We start from the raw sequence: 26,830 nt of genomic DNA, 5'->3' as shown, positions 1-26,830 counted from the left end.
CGACTAATGGGTTCAATTTTCAAATAATCGATCCATTAATAGAGTCTAGAGGCGTACGCTTGACCTGGTTCGACTGTAACTCGCAAAGGAGAAAAATCTTATTGTTACTGTACACCAACATGGCCGCCATGACGTCACATTCAAACCATCAAGCCATTTCCGAGTTGCCGTGAACCTCATTATGAAAGCGAGGATCAGTGCAAAGCTTTTCGATTTCATGCGAAAATTAGTTTTGTTTTGCATATGAATGAAAACTAATTTCCATACCAAAAACTATGCGCGACGCTTTGCTTTCATACGAGGTTCAAAGCAACTCAGACATGGCCTATTGATTTTCCCATGTCACGAAACTCTTAGGCGACATTACACTTAAGAAATGGATAGTTTTTCTCCGCAATTACAAACGAATTTCTAGGGCGATTTAGGTCTTCCGAACAGATATTCCACCAAAATGAACGATTGGGTGTCTCCAATAGCACACTGTTTCGTTGCAAGTACTTTCTAAACCCATATCATAGGATTTGATGCCGTTACAATGTGCATAAAGGACCTTAAACAACCACTACGGCGACGAAACGAGAGCGCACAAAAGAAAGGGTTTGAAATGAGCAAAACAATGGCATTGCGCGTGCATTATAGAAGTTAGTTTATTTCACTGTCGTTTTTAGCCCAAGTACATTTGTACATTGTCGACTCACCAAATTCAAGGCCTATGGAGAACGAGAAAAAAACTGGAAGGTAAGAAAATACATTATTTTCTCTTTCTACACTTGAAAGCCTGGTAGAGAAACTCGGAATTATCGCGAAGCAAGAAAAAAACCACTTCTTTCTAGTTTTCGACGTGGTTGCTTTCGATCGCTGTCAAGTTATTAAACATTTGATCAATATTTGCAGGTCATGCTGCTTCACTCTTCAAGCAACGTTTAGAGCTCTCAAAACATCGGGCGAAAGTGTGGGTCTCCGGGTGGGGGTCTTCCCGGGGGAGGAGCCCCTGGGGGAACCATGTTTCCCACACTCCGTGGTGGAATCCAGTCCCTATCACCCCGTCCAGGAGGTGGCATCCAGTCTCTCTCTCCTCGGACAGGAGGCCCTCGTTCACCTGGAACCCAGTCCGCCTCTGACCGTGGTGGCCCAGGAAATCTTCCTGGGAAACCGGGCCCTACTGGTCGAGGCCCAAAGCCTTCTTCAATCGGTGCAGGCGCCATTGGTCTTGACACTCTCATCTCCTCAAATCTCGGGGAAGGACCTTGCTCGGGCCGCGGAAAGCCACCTTGAGGGACATGTGGTATAGGGGCTGGGGCGGGAGCTTGCGTCGGAAAACCACTGACCACAGGATGCTGCTGGCGTGGCCCCTCCATGAAGAATGTTTCGCGCGGTATTGTGGGTACCCCGGGAAAATGGCGTCCATCCATAACAGGAACAGTCCCTACATTACCAAAGGGCCTTTCAGCTGGCAGTATGGGGTGTGGAGGGACCGCAGGGATGGCCTCGCGCAGAGGGGCCGGAAAGAAGGGTGCTGCCTGAGGAAACATGGCGCGCTGTATTTCGTTCTCAGCTTCCTCTCCTCCGTCACTCTCCCCTCCCCCCTGCTCTCTCTGGTGACGTCTTTTGATGTGCGATTGCAAGTCTCGCTGAGAGAAATAACTCCGCCGACATCCCGAGATTCCATAGCGGCTTCCGCCTACTGAACACACGTACACACTGCCCAGCGGTGCTCGCTCGATCCGTTGAACACTGTCTCCGCATCTTAAGTGGAATTAGATGGATAAGTTTAATTAGTCTAAAATCTTGTTTCATTTTTCTCCAACTTGATAAAGTGCCGTAACTAAAGTCTTGGATGTATACTACTTACATTATATCATCCAACTGGAAATTTACGTTTTACGTGTGACGAAAAAGAAACTATTTAGGAAGAAGGAAAAGTCAAAAGAAAACAAACTGGAACCTAGTACATGATCAAACATGAGAACTAAAAAGAGCAAGCCATTTGGTCGCTCTTGGTATTTCTTTTTGATAGTTGAATTGACTTTGATGATAGGACAAGGTAATAATTTTACACTACAAACAAACTGAATACATTTATTGTTAATCCTTAAGTTGTTTATGAGAAGTTGAAATATTTATCAAGTTGGAACACCTTTGTCAAAAAATGGCCATCTCCCAATAATTGGGAGATGGCCATTTTTTGACAAAGTAAATAAGTAATCCAATTAAAGACAACCGGTTTAAAATTGCAAGGAGGAAGAGAAACCTATTAACAAGTGTGCGCGTATGGCCCAGGAGTTGAACTCGTGTCTACCAAGAAACAACTCCAGCTTGTGGCCAGTGCAGGGCTTGAATTTGAATTTACCTTAACCACTCAGAAATGCTTCCTCCTTTTATATAAGGGAATAAAATTTAGACAAACTTCGATCCATATCAATTTTCATTAGTCAAACTATTTAGGATAGTTTCCCCAACTTACAATGGAGACATTTGTTTAAAGAAAAAAGACCACAAATCTTTCTTCCACCCACCTTGGGCATTTTCCATTTCCTTTTTCTGCACACGTCAGACAGAAAGAGTGTTTACATGGACTCTGAACAGAGAAGTAAAGAAAGGATTAGATCTGAAAGAGAGATGCATGTAAACAAGCAATCAGCTGCCTGCCTGCTGTGGCACTGCCGTCAACAGCTACCATTAGAGGAGATAACTGATTTCAAGGTTATAATAACATCACCTACTCTGGTGCCTCCAGCAGCCAAAAGCACACGCTTAATGTTATTTGAGTGACAGTGTCGTTGTTGAGTGTGCGAGTTATAGAGCATTGTGTTCTCTAGAATCAGTGACTAGAGAATGTCTATTTAGCCCAGCTTGAAGCTTTTTTGGTAGCTGGCTGGCAGAAATCAGCTCATGGCACGCTTGAGAGTGGCTTGAAATATTGCAATTTGAGAGCAAAACTAAACATGTAGGTAATAATTAAAAACAGTTACCTGAACATTTAGATGTATTCATACAATAAGCAATATACCATTCACATGCAGTGTACCAAACAATATAACGCAATTTGTATGTCAAAGTTGCGTATTATACATCAATTAAACAAACACTACAAGATTGATTGTTTAGGACAACTCTACGTCTTCACAAGTTACAGTAGCACTGGTGAAAGACTAAGAGTTTTCATAGTTTTCTTATATAAACTGTAACAATGAATGCACCCCTGGGTGACCATACTAACCAGTCGGCCATACACAAGGATAGGAAGAGCACACTTCTCACAAAGATGAAGAAGGGGATCTTGTACCTTCTGTCCAATTGGCACAATCTATGAAGAACAAAGGAACATACAATTTTCGTTTCTTTATTGGCAATGCTATACTTTTATTGCAATTTTACTACAACTGAATTACTATACATGTTGTAGGTTAAAATGAATCCAGGTTAAAATGATTTCAACCTAGCTTGATTTGTATTTTCCTTTGTTAAGGTTGGGTAATTTACATCTGAAACAAAAGAAAATACAATTCAACCTAGGTTGAAATCATTTTAACTTGGGATTCATTTTAACCTACAACATACATGCTAAGTCACAAATCTGCTAATACAAATCTTGACACTTGTCAAACAAAATAAATTATTAATCCTCTAACAGGACTTCAAATAAAAATGGTATTACTCAAAATGCAAAACGAATATTAATAAACAAAAAATTAAACAAATAACTGTATCTTACATGTATCTACAAGTACATGTAACAAAGAAATCCCCTAATAACTGCTGATTGATTTTGTACCAAGGGCACACTTCTTTCCAATGAAAGGCTCATGAATGATTAGAACAGATATCATCATAATAAGGAGCCATTCACTGCATGTGATTGCTCATATCCAATGGTTGTCTATCAAATATTTTCCAACTGAGTGTCAAAAGTAATATTATTTGGTTGGCAAAACACATGCCACTTTAATCACTATAATAATTGTACATAATATTATGACAGTAATGTGTAGTATTGTTAATTAGTAATGTTAGCATTGTAAGTTATGTTAGTATCATAAGTAAAGGTAGTAGTTGGTAATGTTACGATATTGTAAGTAGTGTTACGGTATTGCTAGAAATATTAGTTTTTGTTAAAGTAATGTTAGTATTGTAAGCAGTGTTAGTGTTATAAATAACCTGTGGCATTTCAATAAAATAAAACTAAAATTAAAAACTTGTGTCACTTTCTCAACCAATGAGAACCAAAACCAAAACCACTCATGAGTTGCTCACATGTTGATGCATGCATTTTCCTGTGCTTTAGTGCTGTTTGCTCTAAGTTCGGATTGGCTCTTTGGGCTATTTACATGTACATCTGCTGCAACTGGCCAGAGTAATAACTACTTTCAATTATGGTATTGGTTTTACGACATTCATCTCAAAGTGTCTCTATCATACATTGTAATTTATTATTATTCATACTTGGTGATCCCATTTAAGTTCTCTCATGACAACCACTTGTGCTGCTGGCCCAGAGGATGCAGGAGATTTCTGCTTCTTTTTACTTTCTTTATCACCTATAACAGACATATATCACCATGAGGATGAACTATGACCAACAAATCACCATTGGACTATCAAAGACCTTCAGCAGCTCAGTGCTCACAAGAATTAACTTTGCCGAATGGTTGTTGGCTGCCTTCAGTAAAAAAGTTGTTACCAGGACTACCAAACTGGATCGATAAACAGCTGTACTGAAGAATTAACACTGTAAAAGGACTCTGTAAATGTAAATGGACTGAAACTAAACTAAACTGTAAATGGACTCTGCCAAGTGCATTACCTACAGTACAAATTACTATCAACGACTCACTCTGGAAAGGTGGTTTAATAACTTAGAACAAACGCCACTCAATTGTTGCCTACAACTACCTGCACCATACAAACGCCTAATTGACAACAACAATGAAGCAGACAAACAATAGATATTTTACTAACAATAGACCCACAGACTTTTTGACTAATTATAACAAAAGACGGATCGAAATGCACCAATCACTTTTTACAGTCTTAACAGCCAATAACATCATGGCTTACTGACAAACGACCAATAACATCTCGACTTCATTGACCAATCAGGTTAACAACCAGAGACGTATATACCACCTACTGACATTTCACAATTCACCTGACTCTGAAGATGACTTCCACCCAGGTTGTCGAAATGTCAGTCAAAGTCACCACAAACAGTCCTTCTGAGGACTAGACTCACCCGGATGATCATAATTTACGTACTTATGAAGCATTAAAATATTACAAAAGTATTAAGTGTTATTATTATTGTTATTGTTATTATTATTATTATTATTATTATTATTATTATTATTATTATTATTGTTATTATTATTATTATTATTATTATTATTATTATTATTATTAAGCATTGCTTTTAGCTCAGAAATCTTCTCCATAGATTGAAATAATCAAAGGTGGCATTGATAGTATGACAGCAGCTCATGCATAATTATGGTGGAGCTGTGCAGAATTCTTTCCCAAATTTTAATCACACACAGAATTACCAGCATTTGTTCCAGACAATAGTAATGACCCGGATACAAAGAAACTGGTTTGAAAAAAACAAATTTAAAACTCGACAGTAACATCAAGCTTGACTTGCCTCCATAAAAATACTGGTACATGTAAGTCATTGATTAACTGTAGGGTGGACAGAGCAAACAGTAACATTAACAAGATCAAGTACATGTAGTTATACCATCTGATCCACTCCTGGACCTTTCACTGCTTTTTCCATCCTTTTTCTTGCTCCTCCCAGAAGACAGTGAGCTGGCTGACTTGCTTTTTGCTTTAAGTTTCAAGGAAATATTGCGTCTCACTGGCTGCGAAGTAGAACCTGGAGCCGCTCCCTCGTGTTCCAACTCAAGATCTGTAGACAGCAATAATTAAATTTTCCAACATAATTATATCTTCCCGAAATAAGTTAAGAAATACCTGTGTTTTAAAAGATGAATACAAATCTCTTTCTATAGAATTACTCTAAAGGTTGTAATGCTGTAGGAATGGTGATAAAACTTTACAAACAAATTGACTTCATTCATGATCAGTTGAGTCTCGTAACCTTTCACTGGACGCTACTGCACTATAAAACAGCACCCGACACTCTTAGAAACTTCGATTTTGCGTACATAATTCATCCAAAGACTTTATAACTTATAAACAATAATTTTAGGACCTTCTACGCTATAAACTGAGGAGAATTTAACAAGAAGAAAGCAATAAACTAGCATACCATCCTCCATCTTGAATTTTCCAGCTCTTTAGCTTAGTACCGCTGTACAAGATTTCCCTGAGCCCACGTTAATCCCGAAACGTACTTGTTCCCAGTCTTTTGTGAACCTGGCGGCCGACGGTCGACGCAAATGCTGGTCGTCAATGCAAGAATCGAAATTATGACTAAATTTTGAAAGGTAAAACTTTACAATTAAAGAATCACACTGGAATAGTTTTCAAGAAAAACCACTACCAATTGACAGAAAATAATATTCTTACTAAGATACCGTAAATGATCTATTAAACGCCGGGGGCGTTTATTGAATTTTAAGGGTCCGACTGGGGCGTTTAAAAGATAAGAGGCGTTTAAAAGAGAGAGGCGTTTGTTCTAATAACTGTAACATGGTAACCTAAAGAAGGTGTTATAAAAACCTAAATGACAGAGCTTTACGAGACTATCAAGTCAAACGTGAAGTAGTCCTTGTAATTCCGGGATGCTACAATGCTGGGACAAGCTGAAAGAAAATTGCTGATATCCTAAGCACAGTGATCAAGAACATTAAAGAGCGCTATCCTCACTTTGAACTGGAAATTGAGCAAGACGCAACTCGCACACCAGTGTTGATTAAGCAAGAACGCAAGTAAATTGATTGATCTGTTTCTAGTTTATGTGTGGTTTTCAGGGAAGGGGGGCGTTTATTAGACAGGGGGCGTTTGTTAGAAAGGGGCGTTTAATACAAACTTGTCAGCTTAGGGAGGCGTTAATTAGATAGGAGGCGTTCATAAGAGAGGGGGCGTTTATTAGATCATTTACGGTAATTAAGTTTTTTAACTCGGGTACACCAGGTACTGATTTGGTCTAATCCCTTATTCCTTTGTGTTTGATCAGTGAATAACCGATGATTTATTAGTAGCCAACAAAATTCAGTTAAGGTGGGGGTTCACCTGAAAGCCGTTTTCACGCCGCTTAAAATCGGTCGCATGGAAATATCTTGTTTGCATTTCAAGCAATACAAAAACCCTCCATTCATAACACAAATCAATGGTTTTGGGGTGTTTTATGAATTTTTGGGTGATTTTTAGGTATATTTGAAAGGAAATAATTTTTCGTGAAGGATAGGTAAAATTAAGAGAAATAAGAAATGTTGAAGATTTAGTGAATTTTTAAAATTAGAATTTGTAGTTAATAATTAATAGACGGATACCAAGTTAGTCCACTAGCAACCTGGGGTGCTCTTGCGTGGTTATCGACTGTCTGTTAGTGTTCCAAAAATCATTTTCTTTCTTCTATCCATTCTTAAAACCTCTTCAAATTTCACTCAAATTCAGGTAGAGCCCCACCTTAAGCCATGTCACCGATTCGCCATGCACTGCACTCATTTTGTACCGGTATCATGGCTACTAATGGAATTATTTTAAACAGCATTATAATCGAATGTGAAAAAAAGGGAAACAAATTGAACGTCACATACACAATGTCTTGCGTTAATTGTTTTTCAGTTTGGTTGTTTTATGCTAATATAATCAGCTTATCTGCAAATCAATGCTAACTCGGCCGTTTAAAGCGCATCCAGGCATGCCTTTAAAATTAATTTGCCCCTCACTTCTTCCAGAAACTAAAGAACAACATCCCCATGGAGGACACAGAGCTTTACTTTGCGTTCGGATCAAATTTGAGCGAAAGATTGATGCGAGAACGTGGCACAAAGTTTTTCTCGCGGGAACGCGCGATACTTCGAGGATTTCGTGTTGTGTTCAACATCTGGAAAGATGACGGCTTCGGTTATGCTAATATTATCCCGTACGAAGAATCCACGGTGCATGGGGCCCTGTACGTGTGTAAGAAAGGAAGCTTAGCTAAGCTAGACGAGCATGAGGCCGGCCGGCTTGGTAGAGTTAAAGTGCAAGTTGAAAAAGAGAGCGGTGAAGTCGTGGAGGCAATAGCATACCAAGCATATGAAGAGTACGTTAAAAATGGGCTCAAGCCGAGCGATAATTATTTGAATGAAATACTTGAAGGAGAAGATATTACTCCTAAAGAGCATGCTGACTATTTTCGAGGCTTGAAGAAAAAGGAACAGAATTGAACTTATAAAGACATCATCGCAACTCATAGACAGGGGGCACGAAAAATTAGTGAGCGGAACTCAGCGTGTACAGGAGCCGGGCAGCCGGTCATGTACGGGAGGCTCGCTCGATTGGGAAGTCGAAGATAACCAACCATTTTCCCTGGAAGCATTCGTTCACTTTTAGCGCTCACTTGGAAAGGAAACGACTGCTAAGCAGGCTGGGCAGCTCGGACTATCACGGGACGGTTTCGCCATTGTTATGTTTTCGTGAGCCCGCCTTTAGACCACGTGTTATGCAACAAACAGCAGTCACGGGAAGTTGATTGCGCAACTTCCAGCTCGCTCCCTAACCCTCTGATAAAAGCCTTCAAACATCCCGAAACATGGAAAGCGAAGAGATTTATTTCGCTTTCGCCTCAAACTTAAGTGAGAGAAAAATGAAAGAACGTGGCGCCAAGTTTCTTTCCCGCGAAAGCGCCATGCTCCGAGGATTTCGATTTGACTTTAGTACCAACTGGAAAGACGATGGATTTGGTTATGCTAATATTACTCCAGATAAAGATTCCGTGGTTCACGGAGCACTGTATGTATGCGAGAAAGGAAGCATGGCTAACATGGATCATGAGCATATTCACGAGGACAATCGCTTTCACCGTATTATTGTACAAGTTGAAAAGAAAAGCGGTGAATTGGTGGAGGCCACGGCATACCGGGCAAATAAAGAACATGTTCAAGATGGGCTAAAGCCTAGCGAGATTTATTTGAACGAAATACTTGAAGGGGAGGATATTATTCCTAAAGAGTATGCTGAGTATCTAAGGAGCTTAAAGAGTGGAAAGTGACTGAGAAACAGAGAGGAAAACAGTTACTATGGTGAAAGAGGACGGATATATGGTACTATAACGGCTAAGCTACGAGTAGTAGAATTTCAGTCGACCGTGAATTGAAATAAAAGGATTTTACAATGTTCTACTTTTCATTAAATTCAAGTACGTGAGCTACGCCACGAGCGGCACTCCCTTTTCATTCTGGGAGTGCGCGAGCTTTCGGACGTAAACTCGGGTGAAAACGCGATGCGTGGGAGGGGCGACAATTTCCCACGCGCGCTACACGCGGCATCGAGCGCACCCAACAACCACAAGCATGCATGTATCACGGCAATGACGTTGCAACTCGTGCCAGGCTATTTTAAAGATTTGAGAATTGTAATTAACAATCAGGACCCTTTTGATAAAGGGAGCGCTTTTCACAAAGGGGTGCTAAACAAGAAACCAAGTCATTACAAGTCATAATCATTATTGAACTAATACATAAAGTTTTTACCAACTTTATTACAGCAAATAGTACAATATGCGTTTACATCACAACCTTGTTTAGATTGATTAACAGCAATGGTGATACATCTGAATGTCCAGAAAATGAACAATTAAAGGGCCAAATTTTAGGTTGATAGGCCATATGCCTAAAATTCAAACAGACATTTCAAATTGTAGTTTTTGTTTTCCTGTTTCTTTGTCCGATTGAGACACTTCACTCAGCAAACTTATGCCCACAATTGGGTCGTATTTCCAATAAAAATAAAAAAAATCAACCTAAAATTTGACACAAGTCTTTTATGTGCCCAGCTCCTGAATAGACACCTCTGCAAATTTCACAAACGTCTGAATCCGTCCCTTTGAGAGAAATGGATAAACTAACAGCAGCATGGGCAAATGCTTTCATTTCAACAGTCACACAGGACTCAAAATATCAAATAAACTTGTAAGGGTATAATAAAAAGCACTACCGTGAAGTTTATATTTCGGTTCTTACCCACTAGTAATTTTTTGAAAAGGGACAGAGTTGAGCGGATCCCAAATATTAGTATTAGGAGTAGTATTAGGACTGTTTTTGCTGTTTAACAGTAAATTAATCATTTTTATCTTCTAAAACGTTTTGTTCTAAATCTTTGGTTTATAGGTCCGTACTTTCAACAGCAAACTGGCTCTGAGTCTGATTCGTGACCAGAACCCTTCACCTGTCCATTAAATACTGTATTTGGCTTGTTAGTATTACTGTATGGCAGCTCTTTTCACAGCCACTTGCGACAATTACATGTACTCTATACATGTACCTTTTTGGCCAAAGTATGTGTCTTCAGGCTGGGTCTGTCTTAAGTTCCTCGTCACCTACCTACAAACCTTGTACGGGCCGGATACAGCAATGTAGACTTCTTGGTTATTAGTTGTACAAATGAGTTGACCTTCCATGGCAAAAAACTCTGACTCCATTTACTTTTCGCTTTTCAGCAACAAAGAACATTCCTTAGGAATGTCCGTGGCAAAACCTTCGCTTATGGAAAGAATAAATTATGTGCACTGCATCAGAGGCTCTGATTTAAGTTAAAGGTATCCAAATCCTACAATCCGCCAAATTATCAGCACGATGAAGAACCATTATGAAGCCTGACTGACGATTGCAGAGAGTGCTGTAGATGCTTTTAGTTCCAAGTTGATAAATTATGGCTGGTCATGTCCAAGCTGGGTATTTTACATTTACTTGATCCAAGTCCTACAAACGCTTGTCAGAACCTTCTACACCAAAAGATGAAGAGCTCCTGTAAGGGTTGCTCATAGAAGAGTTGTAGACATCATGCAGGCTTCTCTCCTATTGTTATTTTATTTCTCCATACTCAGTGACGCCATGACTGGGAGGGCCAAGCCTGTACACACCTACACTCTGATCCTTTGATGCGGTAACTAAATCTATTAAGATAATTAATTTCAATATTAAGGAGACAAACTGATCATGTAAGCTTGATACAAACTTAAGCACTAGACACAGTAGCTTAATCATGAAGACAGACAAATTTTCTATGCTGAGGTAGTTTTGCTTGTTATGATATACAAACAACTGATTAAAAGGTGGGGGGAGGGGGGAAGTCTGATGTAAAGGTGAATGGGGGTGGGGTGGGGTGGGCAGTAATTGTCACAAATTATGAAAGACACTCCTTTAAAGAGTTTAAAGTGCTCAAGTCTTGTCTGCGGCCAAGCTCAAATTTTCTCCATTTCTGATCACGTCAGCTGTATCAATGTTTTAGCAATGATGAAATACTGAACTGCAATAACATGAGTGCCAACTGTGGAACACTCCTAAGTAGGCAGCACTGCATTTGTTAAAGTGAGCTGACCTTATATATATTGATAATGACAAATTTTCCATCCGCCCGACCTGGCACAAGATGCTGGATAAATAAATAATAATTATTGTAAGAAATAATTATGTGAACACCAATGTGAAGAATGTTGATGTTTGGGACTAAAGGGAAAAGAAGGATACATTCATCATAAGGTGAAATATCCATGTCTTCAACATCATCTGAATGGCAGAACAAGTCATCTACAAATTCATGGTGATCTGGGAATCGCCGATATCTACAATGGACAGTTAGTGGCATATCAAAATTCATGGTACCACTAGATATGCTACAATAAAAACTAACGCATAAAAGAACAAAAATAATAATAACTACAGTCTACCTGTATTTTGAGGTAAAGCATACGTTACACACTAAAAAGTGATGCGCTTTTCTTTAATGACACCTGCTATCAAGAACTCTACTATTTAATAAAGAATGCAAAAATTCTCATTGCCTCCCAATGTTCATGCTTTGCTTCAACCAATCAGAGGTAATAAAGTTAAAAGGTTGGTTATCATGATCTACATGACTTGTATATCTGAACAAATATTTATACCAGTGGTAGATTCAGGGTGTCACCTTTTTGTCAAAAGAACTAATGCCAAGGGGCAGGGCTGTCAGTAAGGGATGGGGAGCTGGGGTGCTGGGGGACTGGGAGCTGGGGGCGGGGGGGGGGGGGATGCTTGGGGGCCATCGGAACTTGGGGGGCCAGGAAGCCTGGGGCCCTCGAGCTGGGGATTTCCCTGGCTAATATTATGAGTACTTGAACCCTGGCTGCTTTGACCACTAAAGGAAAAGAATAGCCAGTTCCTTTTTTCACTTCCCCACCCACTTAAAAATTAGCAACAACCTGCTTGACATTTTTTCACATTTTGTTCAAAACATTTTTAATCTGGGGGCCCCACATTACACTTCTATTTTTGTGGTGTTTGGGTAGCTTAATTTCTCAGAAACCTTATAAAGTACACCTTAAGTACAGTGTACGGCCAGACCAATGTTCCTTACACTGCAAATTGAACAATGCATGATCTTTTTTTCACTAGTTTAAGCTACCAACTTACTTTCTTATGATGCCTCTATCACAGGCTGTAAAAAGTGTGCTTCCATTTGAGGTATACCTAAAAAAAAATTATCTCCTAATGTCAGTATTACAATAAGTAAGTTATGTTCTTTCCTACAGTGTATTTCTTTGAAGAAAATAGGACATGCAGTGTCAACATAGAAAATTCATTAAAATTACAGTGACATTATGTTAAAAAATGATTGACCTACTTAATTTTCCACAGTGGATCTTTCCCATGTTCTAGCATACGTTCTTGAACTCCAACTTCTGGGACAAAACTTGTTAGAAATTCTCCCCCAAACATTATGAGACCTAATGAAAAAAATACATTAATTTTGGTTCCCAGATCAACAAAAAAAATAATGAACAGTAAGTACTACATGTACAGTGTACACTAATTTCATGACTTTAGTTGTGTGAGTGCACAAACAGTGATCATATTGCAGCATGTCAGCACCCTTAGCATGGATTCGATTGACCCTATTCTGGAACAGGATTCAAAATAATTAACTTTGCTACATTATGGAAGAATGTGATTTGTTTTGGTGTGTATTTCAACTCTGAAATATTACATGTAAGCAACCTTGCCAAACTTGCTCCTCCACCATCTCATCATACTCTACCATAAAATAATACTGTTTCACTGTAATTCTACTCTACAAAGTAGTTCTCCTGGTTTCAGCCCGCTTCTTTTCCAGTTCATAACACCATTCCTCTCAGGCTCCTGACCCAGTTCTTCTGATGCCTTTCAACCCAATCCATTCAATAATTATTTCATGATTTGGTCTGAACAGTAGAACAGGTTGGCTTAGGCTAATTTACTTAAATGTACAGATTTATTGGGCAAATTAGCAGGCCTGTCAATCGCATGGGCTAATTAAATAGTTGCACATATAATATATAGTAAGCAGTGAAAATCGGCCTGATTCAAAAAGTCTGTAACACTGCAACAGACATTTATAATTTTTATGTTTATAGTATTAATTTAATTATTATTTATTAACTACGTCTTATTAATTTATTTATTTACATAATATTTGCATCCACTCACTCCTTTTCATTGTCAAATTCCAATGGGCCATATTGGCCTAATTCATAATCATTGGTATGAGTGAATTAGCCTTTATATAAAGTAACACTTACTGTAAAATCCATCATCAGCCATTGAGCCAAATGGTTCAGGAGTGGGTGCCGCAGTGTTCAACATAGAACCAAGCTCCGTGCTCTGTAAAGGACGTCCATCCACTGTGGATACCTAGAAAAAATGTTATTGAAATATTGTATGACTCATTAGTATGTTTACCCTCTTTCCAACCTTGATATTATGGGTAATATTGACAGCTCCAGGGTTCATTTAACTCAGAGACCAACAAGTTTGTTGGGTTTGGGACCGTGTATTGATGCGTCTAAAACATCAATGACAGCTCTGCTCAGAGAGAAACGTTGATGGGAAGGCAGCCTCAAGTTATGGACTCTGAATGATATGTACTGTGTACACCGACACTGTATACTGTACATGTACACTGTATACTGTCCTGCAGCTACAGTACTATCAAGGATAGTTTGGGTTATAATCATCAATAATAAATAAATATACCTTTGCTGTACCATCGATTGCCACTGTTAACAAGGCATTATGCCCCTTGCACCAAGGCCAGCTTTCATGAAGAAACATCACATCTCGAATGACGTTATTATGCAGCTACAGAAAGGGAGCAAAATGTTTACTATTTTTAGACAAATATGATAGACATAATGGAAAGTAATGACTAAAGAGTGGTCTACATGCAGTAGTTTAAGAATTCAAGTTTGCAATTGTTAGAGAAAAATAGGGTTCAGGTTCAGAGTTCCAATAGTCATGGAATTTTACAGCAAAACTCAAAATTCTACTTCAAAGAGATTGAAAAATCAGGGAATTTCACTTTCAGTTTTCATGAAAATTTACCCTCATAATATTGTTGGTATCTATCATTTTATTGATTGATTGATTAACTGATTTTCAATTGATTGATTGATTTTAATAGAATCCTCCTTCCCTCACTATACAGACTCCATTTCATCTACTACTTGTAAGATTTGTGCTGGCTTGTTGGTAATTATTCTATTGAACTATATAGTGTGTGTAACTCACATCATAAATGAAATCCAATGGGAGAGGCATTCTAAGGTCAAACATGGATAAACCACGCCCATTTACACAGCAGCAAGCCACAATATTTGGACCTGTCTGGGCATCTACTGCTAACCCTGTCCGGTCAGGACCATTGTAAACACCTTTGGAATGGAAAAAATTTATTAATCCTTTGCCATAGGACATTTGCAGTTCACACGCGCACTCTTACTGTCACAGAATTCATACTGTATGTGTTACATTTGCCACAACACACATCCAGGATGACATTAAGTTGCACCCGTAAAAAACTTGTAGCTTGGTGAACAATTTATACCAACAAAATACATTTGTTCACCTGCCTGTCCAGTAACATCAAGGTCCAATCAAGCACGCTCATGGCAGCTGTAATATGTGTTTCAGGTTAAAAACAGGTGTTACGAGTTACGGCCGTGAATGACAGTCAGGACTGACAAAGCATCAAGTGCGTACTGAGAATTTTAAAGCTAAGTGTGGTTTTGTATGTAACACACTGGAGTCTGAAACTTAAACATTGATAATAAACTTGTGAAGATTCATATAGTTCAATTCTTAAGATCCACTGATTCTAGTGCTCAATATGGCACATACATGTAATTGGTCCATGCTATTGTGCGTAGTACTGTAAATATTGTATTGTGTGCTAGGCTAATAAAAAGCTAAAAAAAAAAAAGAAAGAAAAATTGAGTTTTCATTCCAAAATGGGGTGAGGCTTATCTGTGAGGATACATGTAAAGCTGTACCTGGAAATGGCTTTATATAAACTTCTCTTGCATGGATCAATGAGTCTTGTCAAGACCCATCATATGCTCTTTAGTATGCAGACACATTACATTCAGACTATTTGAAAGTTGTATCATTCTACAATGTAAAAAAAGTTGTTCATTGTTAATTTTTTTCTTTTTTTTTTTCTTCTTCTTCTTCTTTTTTTTTTTTTTGTTCCTGTTTGAATGGTCAGTATGAATGATGTACAGTTGTAAGTTTAATTTATGTTTATTGAAGAAAGTATGCAATCAACCTTCCTGATCAAGACTGATCAACTCAAAGTGTGACTTTTAATTAAAAACACCTTTAGTTAATATTGCATGTGTGGCTACTGAAAATCTGTAAGTGGGGCATATCTGCTTGAGACTTTCTATCTTCCTCCATGACTCCCAATGACCTTTTTAGAGTAAGACAAACTTACAGTTGTCATAAGAAAGTACTTGTTCTCCTGTTTCCACATCCAAAACAAGCAATCTCCTAGCATTGGTTGATGCTATAATCTGTAAAAAGTCAGTTCAGAACAGAAGAGATCACAGGATTTACAAATAACCATGATTATAGATTTTGTCTTAAAATCTACTGAATCTTCCATAACACGTACAACTAAACAGACGCGAAAACCTGGCTAATACATTGTGAATGAGAAACACAAGCATAAGAATCATGTCCCATAATAAAATCTGGCTATTTTTGGAAAAACAAAGAAAACTGTTTTCTTCAGATTTCTCTTCAGATTTACACAGCACATGCAGCTGTAGTTGACTATTGTCTTTCATACATGTAAAATGGTAGCAATTAAAAAGATATCAAACATTAAAATAAGATAACAATAGAGCCAACTTCAAAGTACTCCTTTGCTGTCGCAGCTGATTCACAAAAGCTGCCCTTCTTTCCCCACCCACTCCCCCTCAAAAACATTGTAAGAATAAAAAAATCTTAGGGTTAAAAAAACTGTACATGTATTCATGATCTTGATTGCAACAATAACAACAAACCAAACAAATAATCAAACAATCTTGATATTGTTTGTTACCTTTCTCCCATCACTTGTAAATCGCACAGCTTTTATATTCCTTGCAAGGCTTAATGTTGTCACCTGTGAAACATAAAATATATAATATATAAAAAAATTGAAAAGCCTGTAATACAACTATGCTGTGGGTGGGTCCTTGAGCATACTGTATGGCTTGCCTGCAAGAGTAACTCCATGAGTCAAGAAGAAGAACTGTACAGTAAGTATTGAAAGCCATTTTACCAGCCAAATGACTTTTTGATCACACAGTTGCTAGTTTTTTGTTTCAGTTGTATAGAAGTCACTAAGTAAGAAGTTTGAGTAAACATGTATGTTGTAGGTTAAAATGAATTTCAGGGTAAAATGATTTCAACCTAGGTTGATTTGTATTTTCCTTTGTTTCCCATGTAAATTACCCAGCCTTAAACAAAGGAAAATACAAATCAACCTAGGTTGAAATCATTTTAACCTGAGATTCATTTTAACCTACAACATGTACACTGTTTTGGGTTGGTTGTCCTGAAAACATCCCATCAAGATTATGCTTACAATGCTTAACCCACACCTAGGTCATGCTAGATGTATAGTATCAACTGGCCAATATGTGATATGTAGCTTGCAAAGCAACTGTTTACAGTAAGTGAAAAGCTAGTTTCCATTGGCCATGTGAGAATTGGGCAAGCGCAAAAAAGTTTGTAAGGTCATTTGCTTTGCACTTGCCCTGTTCTTCCGTGGCCAGAAAGCCTGGCTACACAGGCTAGACTAAACAATACAGCGTAACGATTTTTCATGCATGGTTAAACACAAGACTCTTGTATTAGACAAAGAACCAGACCAATTTCCTCCATTTTGTTGAAACTGGTGCCACATTTTTACAAGCAAATTTGTTTTTGATGATTTAATACTCCTGCATTTTTTTTCAGGAAATGGCATGTCAATCACTCAGTTAAGTCAATTCTTTAGTCAATGAACGTCAATCTAATATCATATCTCAGGGAGCATGCTCCCAGACCCCCCCTGGGGGTTCATACTGTATGTGTGGTTCGGTTTAAATACAGAGGTGCAAACCTCTGAGGGTCTGGCAGCATCCTCAGGTTTCTCTATTGGATCCACACCTATTCCCACCAGCGACAATGTTTGTTAGTCATGTGAGGAAGTGAGGGGTGCTAATCCCCGCCAATAATTGATTTACATTAAATCAACCTAATTATTTTATAAATTATACCGGATAGCTTCCCAATAGATTACACTTCTTTGCACTGTAAATGTTGACCTTTCCATCATAAGCACCGGAGCAAAACAAGTATCGATCCTAAGGAGGAAATAACTTTCTTGGAATTTAGTAAGCAAAAATAACAACTTACAGTAAGTCTGATTAAGCTGAAATACGACCTAAAACTCAAAATGTTTAGTTGTGCATGGAACGAGAGGCAGTCACTCCTAGCTACAACTGTACTGAACTCATCATTTACGACTTTTTTTAGAGCTTACCACAGGAGAAAATGCAACACCACGGACATATCCTTCGTGAAATTTTAAAAACTCAACTTTTGGATTGAGATCCATTGTCAAAATGAACGCGAGCACCTATAATTTACAATTTGCTACAAAAGAGTACTAGTTCCTTGCCTATTGCCTTGCCAATCTGTCATTTCACTGCGTTTTGTGATCCAAATACTGAATTGAAAATAACATATTAGAAGCGATTTCGTTATCAGTCTCGTGATTTAGTCATAAGCTTTCTGTGAAGTCCACAATTCGCTTTCATTGTCGAAATTCTAAGAATTCAACAGAGAAGGAGAAAGAACTGAACTCGAAGTGTTATGCAAAAAAAAAACCTCGTTTGCGATACCTGCCAAATATGGGCAAGGTGTCTGTCACGCAATGTTGCCCTAACTTTCCCGGTGTTACTCAGTGCTATTAGAAATTAAAAGTACAATAAAATCTGCGACAAACCGATGAGTGGTGCCGGACCTGAATCAGCAAATTATTTCAAATACATAAATATTGACGGCAGACTGATCCCAACGGCGGAGGTGACGAGCTTGATAAAATAAACAACAAAGGCTAGAATAACTGAAATTTTTTTGTTTTAAAAAAACAAATTTTTGCCCGATATTTCTGTTTGCAATACAACTTCTTCGGGGGCTGAACGAAAAAGAAAAGTGAGAAACATAAATTTTATATTTTAAAAAAATACAAAATGTGTGACAATGATTGGTTGTTTAGGACTAAGTTACAAGTGTCGACCCTTGGCGTGTTTCGTCATGTCTATTTATACCAAGAGTAAATAAATGAGTCGGGGCCCGGTGAATATTTTTATTTTATTTCATTTTTTTTGGGGGGGGGGGTGGGGGGTTGATTCCGCCACTGATATGAACTAAAACCAAAAATGAAGGGAAGGAAAGTGATTTTTCCTCTTCATTTTAAAACGAGATTTTGTTTTTTATTTATTTATTTACTTATTTATTTATTCTATTCATAGTCTGAAAAAATAATGGCCTGCCAAAAATTGATTGCCATGGAAATATCAAAGTCAATCAACGCTAATCGACCACACAAATCAATTTTTTTCCCGGATAAATTTCTGAAGTACTAGTTTCTTTTTTTCCTGCCTGTTTTGACTTCGTCTTCGCCCCACTAGTATCTGCCCCTGGGTCTCCGAGGACGGGCGTTTGCTCAAAATTCAGGTTGAAAATCGCAGAATCCCCAACCCTCCATCCCCTCCCCCTCCCCCCACCCCCTCCCAAGCCCGCCGGCTGAGATAGGGCTAAACAAAACCTGCCGGAAACCATGGTTTTACTCATACGAGAAGGAATTTTGATTAGTAGCCTCAAGGAAATTATTTTCCGACATCTGAAAGCTGATATTTATTATTTTAATATTATAATAATGACCGAAATGTGCACGTTCTGGGTCGTCTAGAAAATAGACCCTTCTCCAAATTGGCGGCCGAAAATTCAAATAAATTAAAATTAAAAACGTATACCAGCACTAGAAAGAACATTTTTACTTTAGTAACCCTGCAATGTCTCAGCATTTCAGGTGTAATATCAGCTGAGAAAATGTAAGTTGAAAAAATAATGAAAAATTTACAGACATTTGTATGACTGGGGGTATATGACTGTAAGAGAAGGGCTGCGCTACAGGACGCGTGTCGCCGGTTCTTCGTAAGGATTCAACTCCACACAAGGATCTTTAGGCTCAAATCTGATTGACTGTAATATCAACTCAAACGTACCTACACTGTACACAAGGTAAAACTACTTTGCTCGAAAAACGACAACACTCCAGCAATCACATGGTTAGCAGGTCCATGATGCAATGCGTTTAAGTCCCACGTGAACGGTGTCACGCCGTAACGCTATCTGAATCTGTAACACTCCCCCCTGTTGACCAGATTATCCACTACTGAGCTAACTATTTGTTCTGGTCAACACAATCCCTACATAACCGTAACAAAACTACAACGATACGAAACTAAAGAGTTCCTTGGTTCAAAGTCATGTTAGCAAAGTTCGACACTGAATGTTTAATGTCAGGAGCTTGTCAGTGTTCCTTAGTTCAGATCCTCTAGCCACGTTTTTCTCCTACGGTCAGCTTCTACTGCTGCTGCTCGTCTTGGGCGGCTCTGTCTCGGCTCGGGCTGTTCAGGTCTGGCACAAGGGACTGATGAATCAGGAACAAATCTGGAGATTGCTGCGGGCTCAGCGACCTGGCATCGGATTTCCAAGGGGTAAAGGCGTTGCACCGGACGTCTGATTGTTGTGCATTTTCCTCCCTTGCTTTGGACTCGAACAACAGCTCCTCTGATAGCTCCATCAGCTCCTGCAATGAGATCTTCAACCTTGCCAACCCGCCATTTTCCTCTAGGTTGATCTTCGTCATGAACAACAACTACATCTCCAGTGGACACAGTTCTATCAGTGTTCCCCTCGGTGGCAGCATATGATGATGCATCTGATGATGCCGTTGATCGGCGAAAGCTTGGATTTCAGTTTTTAGTTTTTAGTTTTTAAACAGCAGTGTAAGGCCTCAATTGAACAGTTTTTATATATTTTTAATCATGCTGCTGAAGGACAACATGAACAGATTATATAACGATGAGAGTTTCGCAGTTCCACGAGATATTCTTCTCTCCATCTTTTCCAAAAGTGGTTCATAACATTGCTCAGATGCTGCATTCTTCTATCTAAATCTTGTGGCTGAATGTCTGGGTTGTAGTCCGGGGTTTCACTAGTATTGCTGTCAGGAACACTCATCAGACGCCGTCCACACAGTAAGTGCGATGGCGTGATCGGTTCTTCAAGGTCTTCGCTTGACACGTATGAAAGAGGTCTGCAGTTTAGTATCATCTCAACTTCCACAACTACAGTCGACAATTCTTCATAGGTAAGTCTTGCTCCTCCGATAGTCTTCTTCAGACACCTCTTCACTGATCTCACAAGTCTCTCAAATATTCCACCCCACCAGGGTGCTTTCTCAAGGTTGAATGTCCACTTCATCTGTTCCTGGGCGAAGTGCTGCTTTACTCCTGGGTCATTCAACACCTTTGCGATTTCTCGTGCTGCAGGTTTAAAGGTACTACCATTGTCGGACACCACCAACGACGGTCGTCCACGTCGGGCGGTAAATCTTCTAAAGCTTCTCAAGAATGCGTTAGCCGTCAGACCTGGCACAAGATCCAAATGGATAGCTCTCGTGACACAACATGTGTAAAGGCAGATCCACACTTTCTGTTGAGGACTGTTGCAATTTGAATTCTTCACGTAGAGTGGACCGGCAAAGTCAAGTCCGACATAGGTAAACGGTGGCTCCTCCTTTACTCTGAACTCTGGGAGTGGCGGGGCCGGTGGAGCTTGGTAAGGTCCTCCTTCCAGTTTGCGGCATACGACACATTGATGCAATAGCTTTCTCACAAACTGCCTGCCTTGAACGATCCAGAACCTGTCTCTCAATTCAGTAAGGGTAGACTTGACACCACTATGCATCACTCGCTTGTGGCTGTCTCGTACAATGAGGGATGTGAGATAGTGGCTCTTGTCCAACAGGATAGGTTGCTTAATCGACGTGGGTAGCTGCGCATTGGCTAAACGTCCCATACATCTCATGATACCTTGTCCATCAACGAATAGGCCAAACTGCTGTTTCCAAATTTCAAACTTAGGATTCTTGCTCAGCGATCTCTGTATTTCCTTGATCCAGAGGGTTTCTGCTAATGCAATGTCTTGGCTAGTTAATTGTACTTGTGGTGGAACCTCCTTCCGCAACTTCGACTTCATAATGTTTGCAAACTTGAGAACTAGGGCAGTGACCCTTAATAGTCGCGGTAGTTCACTGTAATCTTCACATCTGATTATCTGGGCTATACCAACGGCCTCAGCTGCAGCTAGTAGTGAAGACGAGGCTTCAATCCGCAACTTCTCCTTGTCTCCAACCTTCATTTCTTCTAGACATTCTTCTGGAAGCTGCGCACTATCAAACTCTTCTTCACTCGATTCTTCATACTCGATGAGCCATTTTGGTCCGTCAATCCACAAGGCACACTCTGACATTTCTGAAGGGCTCATTCCTCTTGACGGAACATCAGCTGGATTGTTCTTTCCACGGCAATGCTTCCACTTGGTTGCCGGAACAAGTTGTCGAATCTCGTTCACGCGGTGCTGGACGAATTGTTTCCACTCTCTTTCTTCACCTTTGATCCAACACAGTGTTACTCTTGAATCTGTCCAGCAGGTCATTTCCGCAATTCCCACTTCAGGCTCTAAGGTTTCACAGACGTGTGTAATCAGTCTTGCCAGTACTAAGGCGGCAAGAAGTTCTAATCTTGGGATTGACTCGTGTTTCACGGGTGCGACTCTGGACTTCGATGCAACGAACTTCAGGTAACTTCCATTGGTTGTTGTGATGTGCAGGTAAATTACTGCTGCGTAGGCTTTGCAGGATGCGTCACGGAACCCATGGAGGCTACAACTGACAATTCTTTCGGAGACGCCTTGGAAATAGCATCTTAGTAGTGTAAATGAACTCATGTTTTGCAAACCAGTTACTAGTTTCTGCCACCACTTCAATAACTCTCCTTCTAGGCGGTCGTCCCAACCAATCTTGCGCTTGCAGAGTTCTTGAAAGAACAACTTGAATTGCAGAATTACAGGTGACAGGAACCCCAGTGGATCATAGAACCTTGCTGCAATGCTGACGACGTTTCTCTTCGTCGGTTCAATGTCTCTTGCAAGGCTTGCTATCTCTTTCATTTCAAACACAAATGTATCATTCACATAGTTCCAGCGCACTCCAAGCACCTTCTGCTCTGTACTAGTTGTATCCTCTACAGCTCCAAGTGTGCTCTTGGCATAGGTCTTGTCTTCTTCGGTCACATCCTGTTCAGTGACGTCTTGAGATGATTGCATGCGTTCAGGTTCAACAATGTTCTCAGATGTGACTGGGTTTGACATTCTTGATTCATTGCATTGGGTTCTCTCCCTAAGTTCAGCGGAGTTTGACACAAATTTTCTCAAGTTAAATCCTCCTCCAGCGAGTCTGACCTTGGACTTCAAGTAGAGTTCGTAGCCGGCGTCATTCTCAGGGGCTCCAGAACTCAAGTCATCCACATAAATGGCGCGAAGAAATCTTTCCACGAATTCTGGATCTTCATCCTTGTACCTCTCAATGTGATACTTCAAGGTCGCATTCAACAAGAAAGGACTAGAAGAAACTCCGAAGACCACTCTTGTAAATCTAAGTATCACAATCTCAGGGGAATTCTTCTGTACGTCGTCCACCCATAGGAATCGCAACACATCTCTGTCCTCCTTTGCCATGCCGACCATAAGGAACGCCTTTTCCACATCACCAGTCAGAGCTACTCGAATCACTCGAAATCTCAGGAGTATGTCAAAAATGTTTTCTGCAAGGGGTGGTCCTGCGTACAGACAATCATTCCGTGATGCACCTTCAGTTCTGGCAGAAGCATCGTATACAACTCTGAGCTTAGTTGTCGCCTTGTCCCTCCGTATGACTGCATGGTGCGGGATGTAGTGAATTTTGCCAACGTCCCCATCTTCAGGCTTCTCTACGATTTCGACTATGCCTTTGCTTAGCTGCTCTCTGATAACTGAATCATACTCTCTTAAGACCTCAGGATCTTGGCGTAGACGTTTGAGTAGGTTGGTCAACCGCTTCACACTCAGATCATAATTGTCCGGGAGGATTGGATGCGGTGTCTTCCATGGCAGATTGACTTCGTACCTCTGATTCTCGAAGGATATCTTCTCCTCAAACTCTTCATACAAGGATTTCGGCTTTATGCCTAGTGACTCCAGTTCCCAGAATGTTCTTAGGTTTCCGTCAAGACTTTCATTCGTAACATCAATAGGCTTCACTGCACTCTTTAGAACATGCGTTGTCACGAGGTTGTTCTGCTGCCTCTCATCTTGTGTTGCTCCATTAACTGGGCCTGACAAAACCCATCCAAGCTTAGTGTGAATTGCCGTTGGGCCATCCTCCCCCCGTATTACTCTTCCAGAGACAAGATTCCAATAGTGGTCTGATCCGACAAGGATGTCCACAGCAACATCATTATCACCAGTACAGTGGTCAGCAAGATTGAGACCTTTAAGATGGGCGTACGTGTTGCCGGCCTTTGCAACGTACTGTCTCTGTAGGGGATCACATATGAGTGGTACCACGAAGGCAGACAGCTGAACTTCCTCACCATTCTCAGCAGCAACACAAAGTTGAACAACGTCTACAGATTGAGTGTGTTCATCCGATGATCCAAAGGTTTTAATTGCAATTGTCTGTCTCCTTTCAGTTGGCAAGTTCAGTTGTTCCCTCACTCTTGTTGTCACGTAAGACCTCTGACTACCGCTGTCTAGGATAAGTCTGGCTACGCACTGTCCTGGTTGACCAGGCTTCGAGACTACTGCCGTAGCTGTCTGGAGAAGAATGGGCGTTGATGTTCCAACATACAATGCTGTAGGATTCTCATTTGTATCGTTTGGCACTCTCCAAGAGGTCTGCTCATGGTTGGCAGTCGGAGGGGCATTTTTAACAGAGTGGGCCCCAGTTCCTTCACTGATACCAGAGGTACAAATACTGACGTGGTGACGACCACTACACTTAAAACACTTGATATTCGAAGGACAATTGCGACTAATGTGACCTCTTCTTAGACAGACGAAACATCTTCCATGCCTTTTCAGAATCTCCTTTCGGGCAGCAACATTGCTCACAGTAGTGCAGGAGTTAGAGGCATGATTCATCCTGCAATAGGTGCAAGTGGGTCCTGTGGCTTTCATGAGAAGTGCTGTAGTGGTGGGCTTCATCCTAGGTTGGTCTCTTTTGAACGATTTTACTTCACTTGTCGATTGAGCAACGTCACGAACAGCTGCGCGTTCCCTGGCCTCCAATTCATTCTCAAACACATGCAAAATCCGATCTAGCTGCCACTCCTCATCCTTCACTTCTCTGCTGATGACTAGACGCAAGTCGCTTGGGAGCTTGTTCATGATAATGGAGGAAAGAAGGGTTCCATATGAGTCTGAAGGGACCCCCAACGATTTTAGACTTCTGACATGCGCCTCTAAGGTATCATAAAGGTGTCTCAGCTTATCAATGTTTTGGCTTGAATTGACCGGGTTAATACTGAGAAGAATGTCCATGTGTCTGCTTATGATTTGTTGCTTATTGCCAAATCTCTTCTTTAAAATGGCAACAGCTTCTTCGTAGTTGGTGGCAGTAAGGGACAATCCAGAAATGGCATCACTGGCTGGTTTCATAAGGAGTGAATTCAGGTAATTGAATTTATCAATAGCCGCTAGCTTCATATTGTTGTGGATTGATGACTCGAATGCATCCCAGAAGGTGGGCCAGTTACTTATCTCCCCATCAAATTTCTTCAAATCGAGTTTAGGTAATTCAACTTGGGAGGCAGAAGGTGATGGTGTACATGAACTTGCAATAGGATTAGGAGATTCAACAGTGACATTTGAGGGTTCAGAATTACCAGAAGCAACTTCCGTAGATACAGAAATGTGAGGGCTTACCGGTGTCTCGTGTTGTTCTGGTGTGTCCATGTTCTTCGCGGGGGGTCTAAATGTTTCCAGAAAATTATCGATTCTTGATATGCTGAGCTGTATTAATTCGCTTGCGAGATCTGCTTCTCGAATCTCGTTCTCAATTTCTTCGTCTTCCACGATCGACAGGATGTCTTCGTCTAGACCTTTCAGAGTTTCCAATTTAGAACGAAGTGATTCTCTTTGCTGGCGAAGCTTCGACACGTGTAGAGCTTGCTTGCTCTGATCCAATTCATCGCTGATCGGGACATCCAATTGCTCATTGACTGTATAGGCGATTCGTTTCACGGTTGTTCGATGTCCTTCACGAGTTGCTTTCTTCCTTGCAAGGTTTTTGACTTTTGGTGGCATCGCTCAATGACTTCAGTCAAAACAAAGATCGAAGAATCCACAGTGTGCAGCGTAAAAACAAGTATTATCGGCTCCGGCTCGAAGTGACCATGTAAGAGAAGGGCTGCGCTACAGGACGCGTGTCGCCGGTTCTTCGTAAGGATTCAACTCCACACAAGGATCTTTAGGCTCAAATCTGATTGACTGTAATATCAATTCAAACGTACCTACACTGTACACAAGGTAAAACTACTTTGCTCGAAAAACGACAACACTCCAGCAATCACATGGTTAGCAGGTCCATGATGCAATGCGTTTAAGTCCCACGTGAACGGTGTCACGCCGTAACGCTATCTGAATCTGTAACAATGACGTAAACCCGCAGTCATACAAACGTCGTCTGTTAATTTGACAAATTTCATCTTACATTTCCCAAGCTGATATAACACCTAATATGCTGAAACTTTGCAAGGTTACTAAAGTAATGGTGCTTTTCCAGTGCTGGTATACGTATCACTTTTTCATTCAAGCCATTATTCATTTCCAATTCCCCGGATATAAAGCCAGTACTCCAACCCTACCCTGCTAGAATGTGGTAACACCCTGCGACAGATACGAAGTTTGGCAGCAAAGAAGGTTGTAATGTGTGGGAAATTTTGCTCGTTCATCTTTTTGATATGCATTGCACTTGTTAGCTCAGGTTAGTTGGTACACATACGATATTTTAATAATCTTTGTGACAACTTTCATCGAAGATCTTTTAGGTAATTTGCATGCTTCGATTTTCGAAGACCTCCACATTAACCTACTGTAGCTACAGTACATTAGCTAAAGCTTTATTTCAACAACTTTATTGGCAAATTTTTCGTTCTCCGTTGTTTGGAAGCCTTTGCTTTACATTTTATCGTACATGCACAGACGGTGATCTCTTTGGACCA

General features: G+C 40.2%; 5 protein-coding genes across 5 annotated transcripts in view; 2 read left to right on the top strand and 3 right to left on the bottom strand.

The window, feature by feature from the left end:
• Window positions 1–404: 404 nt before the first annotated feature.
• Window positions 405–6,319, bottom strand: LOC146459255 (uncharacterized). Its single transcript, XM_085089917.1, has 6 exons — window positions 6,269–6,319; window positions 5,735–5,905; window positions 4,444–4,538; window positions 3,221–3,307; window positions 2,517–2,578; window positions 405–1,746 (listed from the first exon to the last, which is right to left on the bottom strand). The coding sequence occupies exons 1-6, from the start codon at window positions 6,276–6,278 to the stop codon at window positions 933–935; spliced, it is 1,239 nt and encodes a 412-aa protein (XP_084946043.1). The 5' UTR covers window positions 6,279–6,319; the 3' UTR covers window positions 405–932.
• Window positions 6,320–8,701: 2,382 nt separating this feature from the next.
• LOC146459254 (uncharacterized) lies at window positions 8,702–9,160 on the top strand. Its single transcript, XM_085089747.1, has one exon. It carries the CDS (start codon window positions 8,702–8,704, stop codon window positions 9,158–9,160), a length of 459 nt encoding a protein of 152 aa, XP_084945873.1.
• Window positions 9,161–9,629: 469 nt separating this feature from the next.
• On the bottom strand, window positions 9,630–18,309 carry LOC146459253 (uncharacterized). The gene is made up of 11 exons (XM_085089825.1): window positions 17,977–18,309; window positions 17,711–17,797; window positions 16,507–16,569; window positions 15,895–15,973; window positions 14,691–14,833; window positions 14,157–14,261; window positions 13,703–13,814; window positions 12,769–12,871; window positions 12,558–12,614; window positions 11,637–11,731; window positions 9,630–11,062 (listed from the first exon to the last, which is right to left on the bottom strand). Exons 1-11 carry the CDS (start codon window positions 18,049–18,051, stop codon window positions 10,971–10,973), a joined length of 1,011 nt encoding a protein of 336 aa, XP_084945951.1. The 5' UTR covers window positions 18,052–18,309; the 3' UTR covers window positions 9,630–10,970.
• A 1,735-nt stretch (window positions 18,310–20,044) lies between these two features.
• Window positions 20,045–25,913, bottom strand: LOC146459252 (uncharacterized). The gene is made up of 2 exons (XM_085089746.1): window positions 20,588–25,913; window positions 20,045–20,445 (listed from the first exon to the last, which is right to left on the bottom strand). Exons 1-2 carry the CDS (start codon window positions 25,911–25,913, stop codon window positions 20,045–20,047), a joined length of 5,727 nt encoding a protein of 1,908 aa, XP_084945872.1.
• Window positions 25,914–26,444: 531 nt separating this feature from the next.
• LOC146459251 (uncharacterized) overlaps window positions 26,445–26,830 on the top strand; it is a 9,395-nt gene continuing 9,009 nt past the window's right edge. The window contains exon 1 of the mRNA XM_085089779.1: window positions 26,445–26,592. Within this exon, the coding sequence (XP_084945905.1) occupies window positions 26,535–26,592 (58 nt within the window). The 5' untranslated portion in view covers window positions 26,445–26,534. The remainder of the gene's footprint in view (window positions 26,593–26,830) is intronic.

Source organism: Pavona decussata, unplaced genomic scaffold (assembly GCF_977016875.1).
Source record: "Pavona decussata unplaced genomic scaffold, jaPavDecu1.1 SCAFFOLD_223, whole genome shotgun sequence".
In the NCBI taxonomy this organism is placed as follows: domain Eukaryota; kingdom Metazoa; phylum Cnidaria; class Anthozoa; order Scleractinia; family Agariciidae; genus Pavona; species Pavona decussata.
Note: the sequence above shows the minus strand (reverse complement) of the source record. Positions and strands in the feature narration are given on the sequence as shown.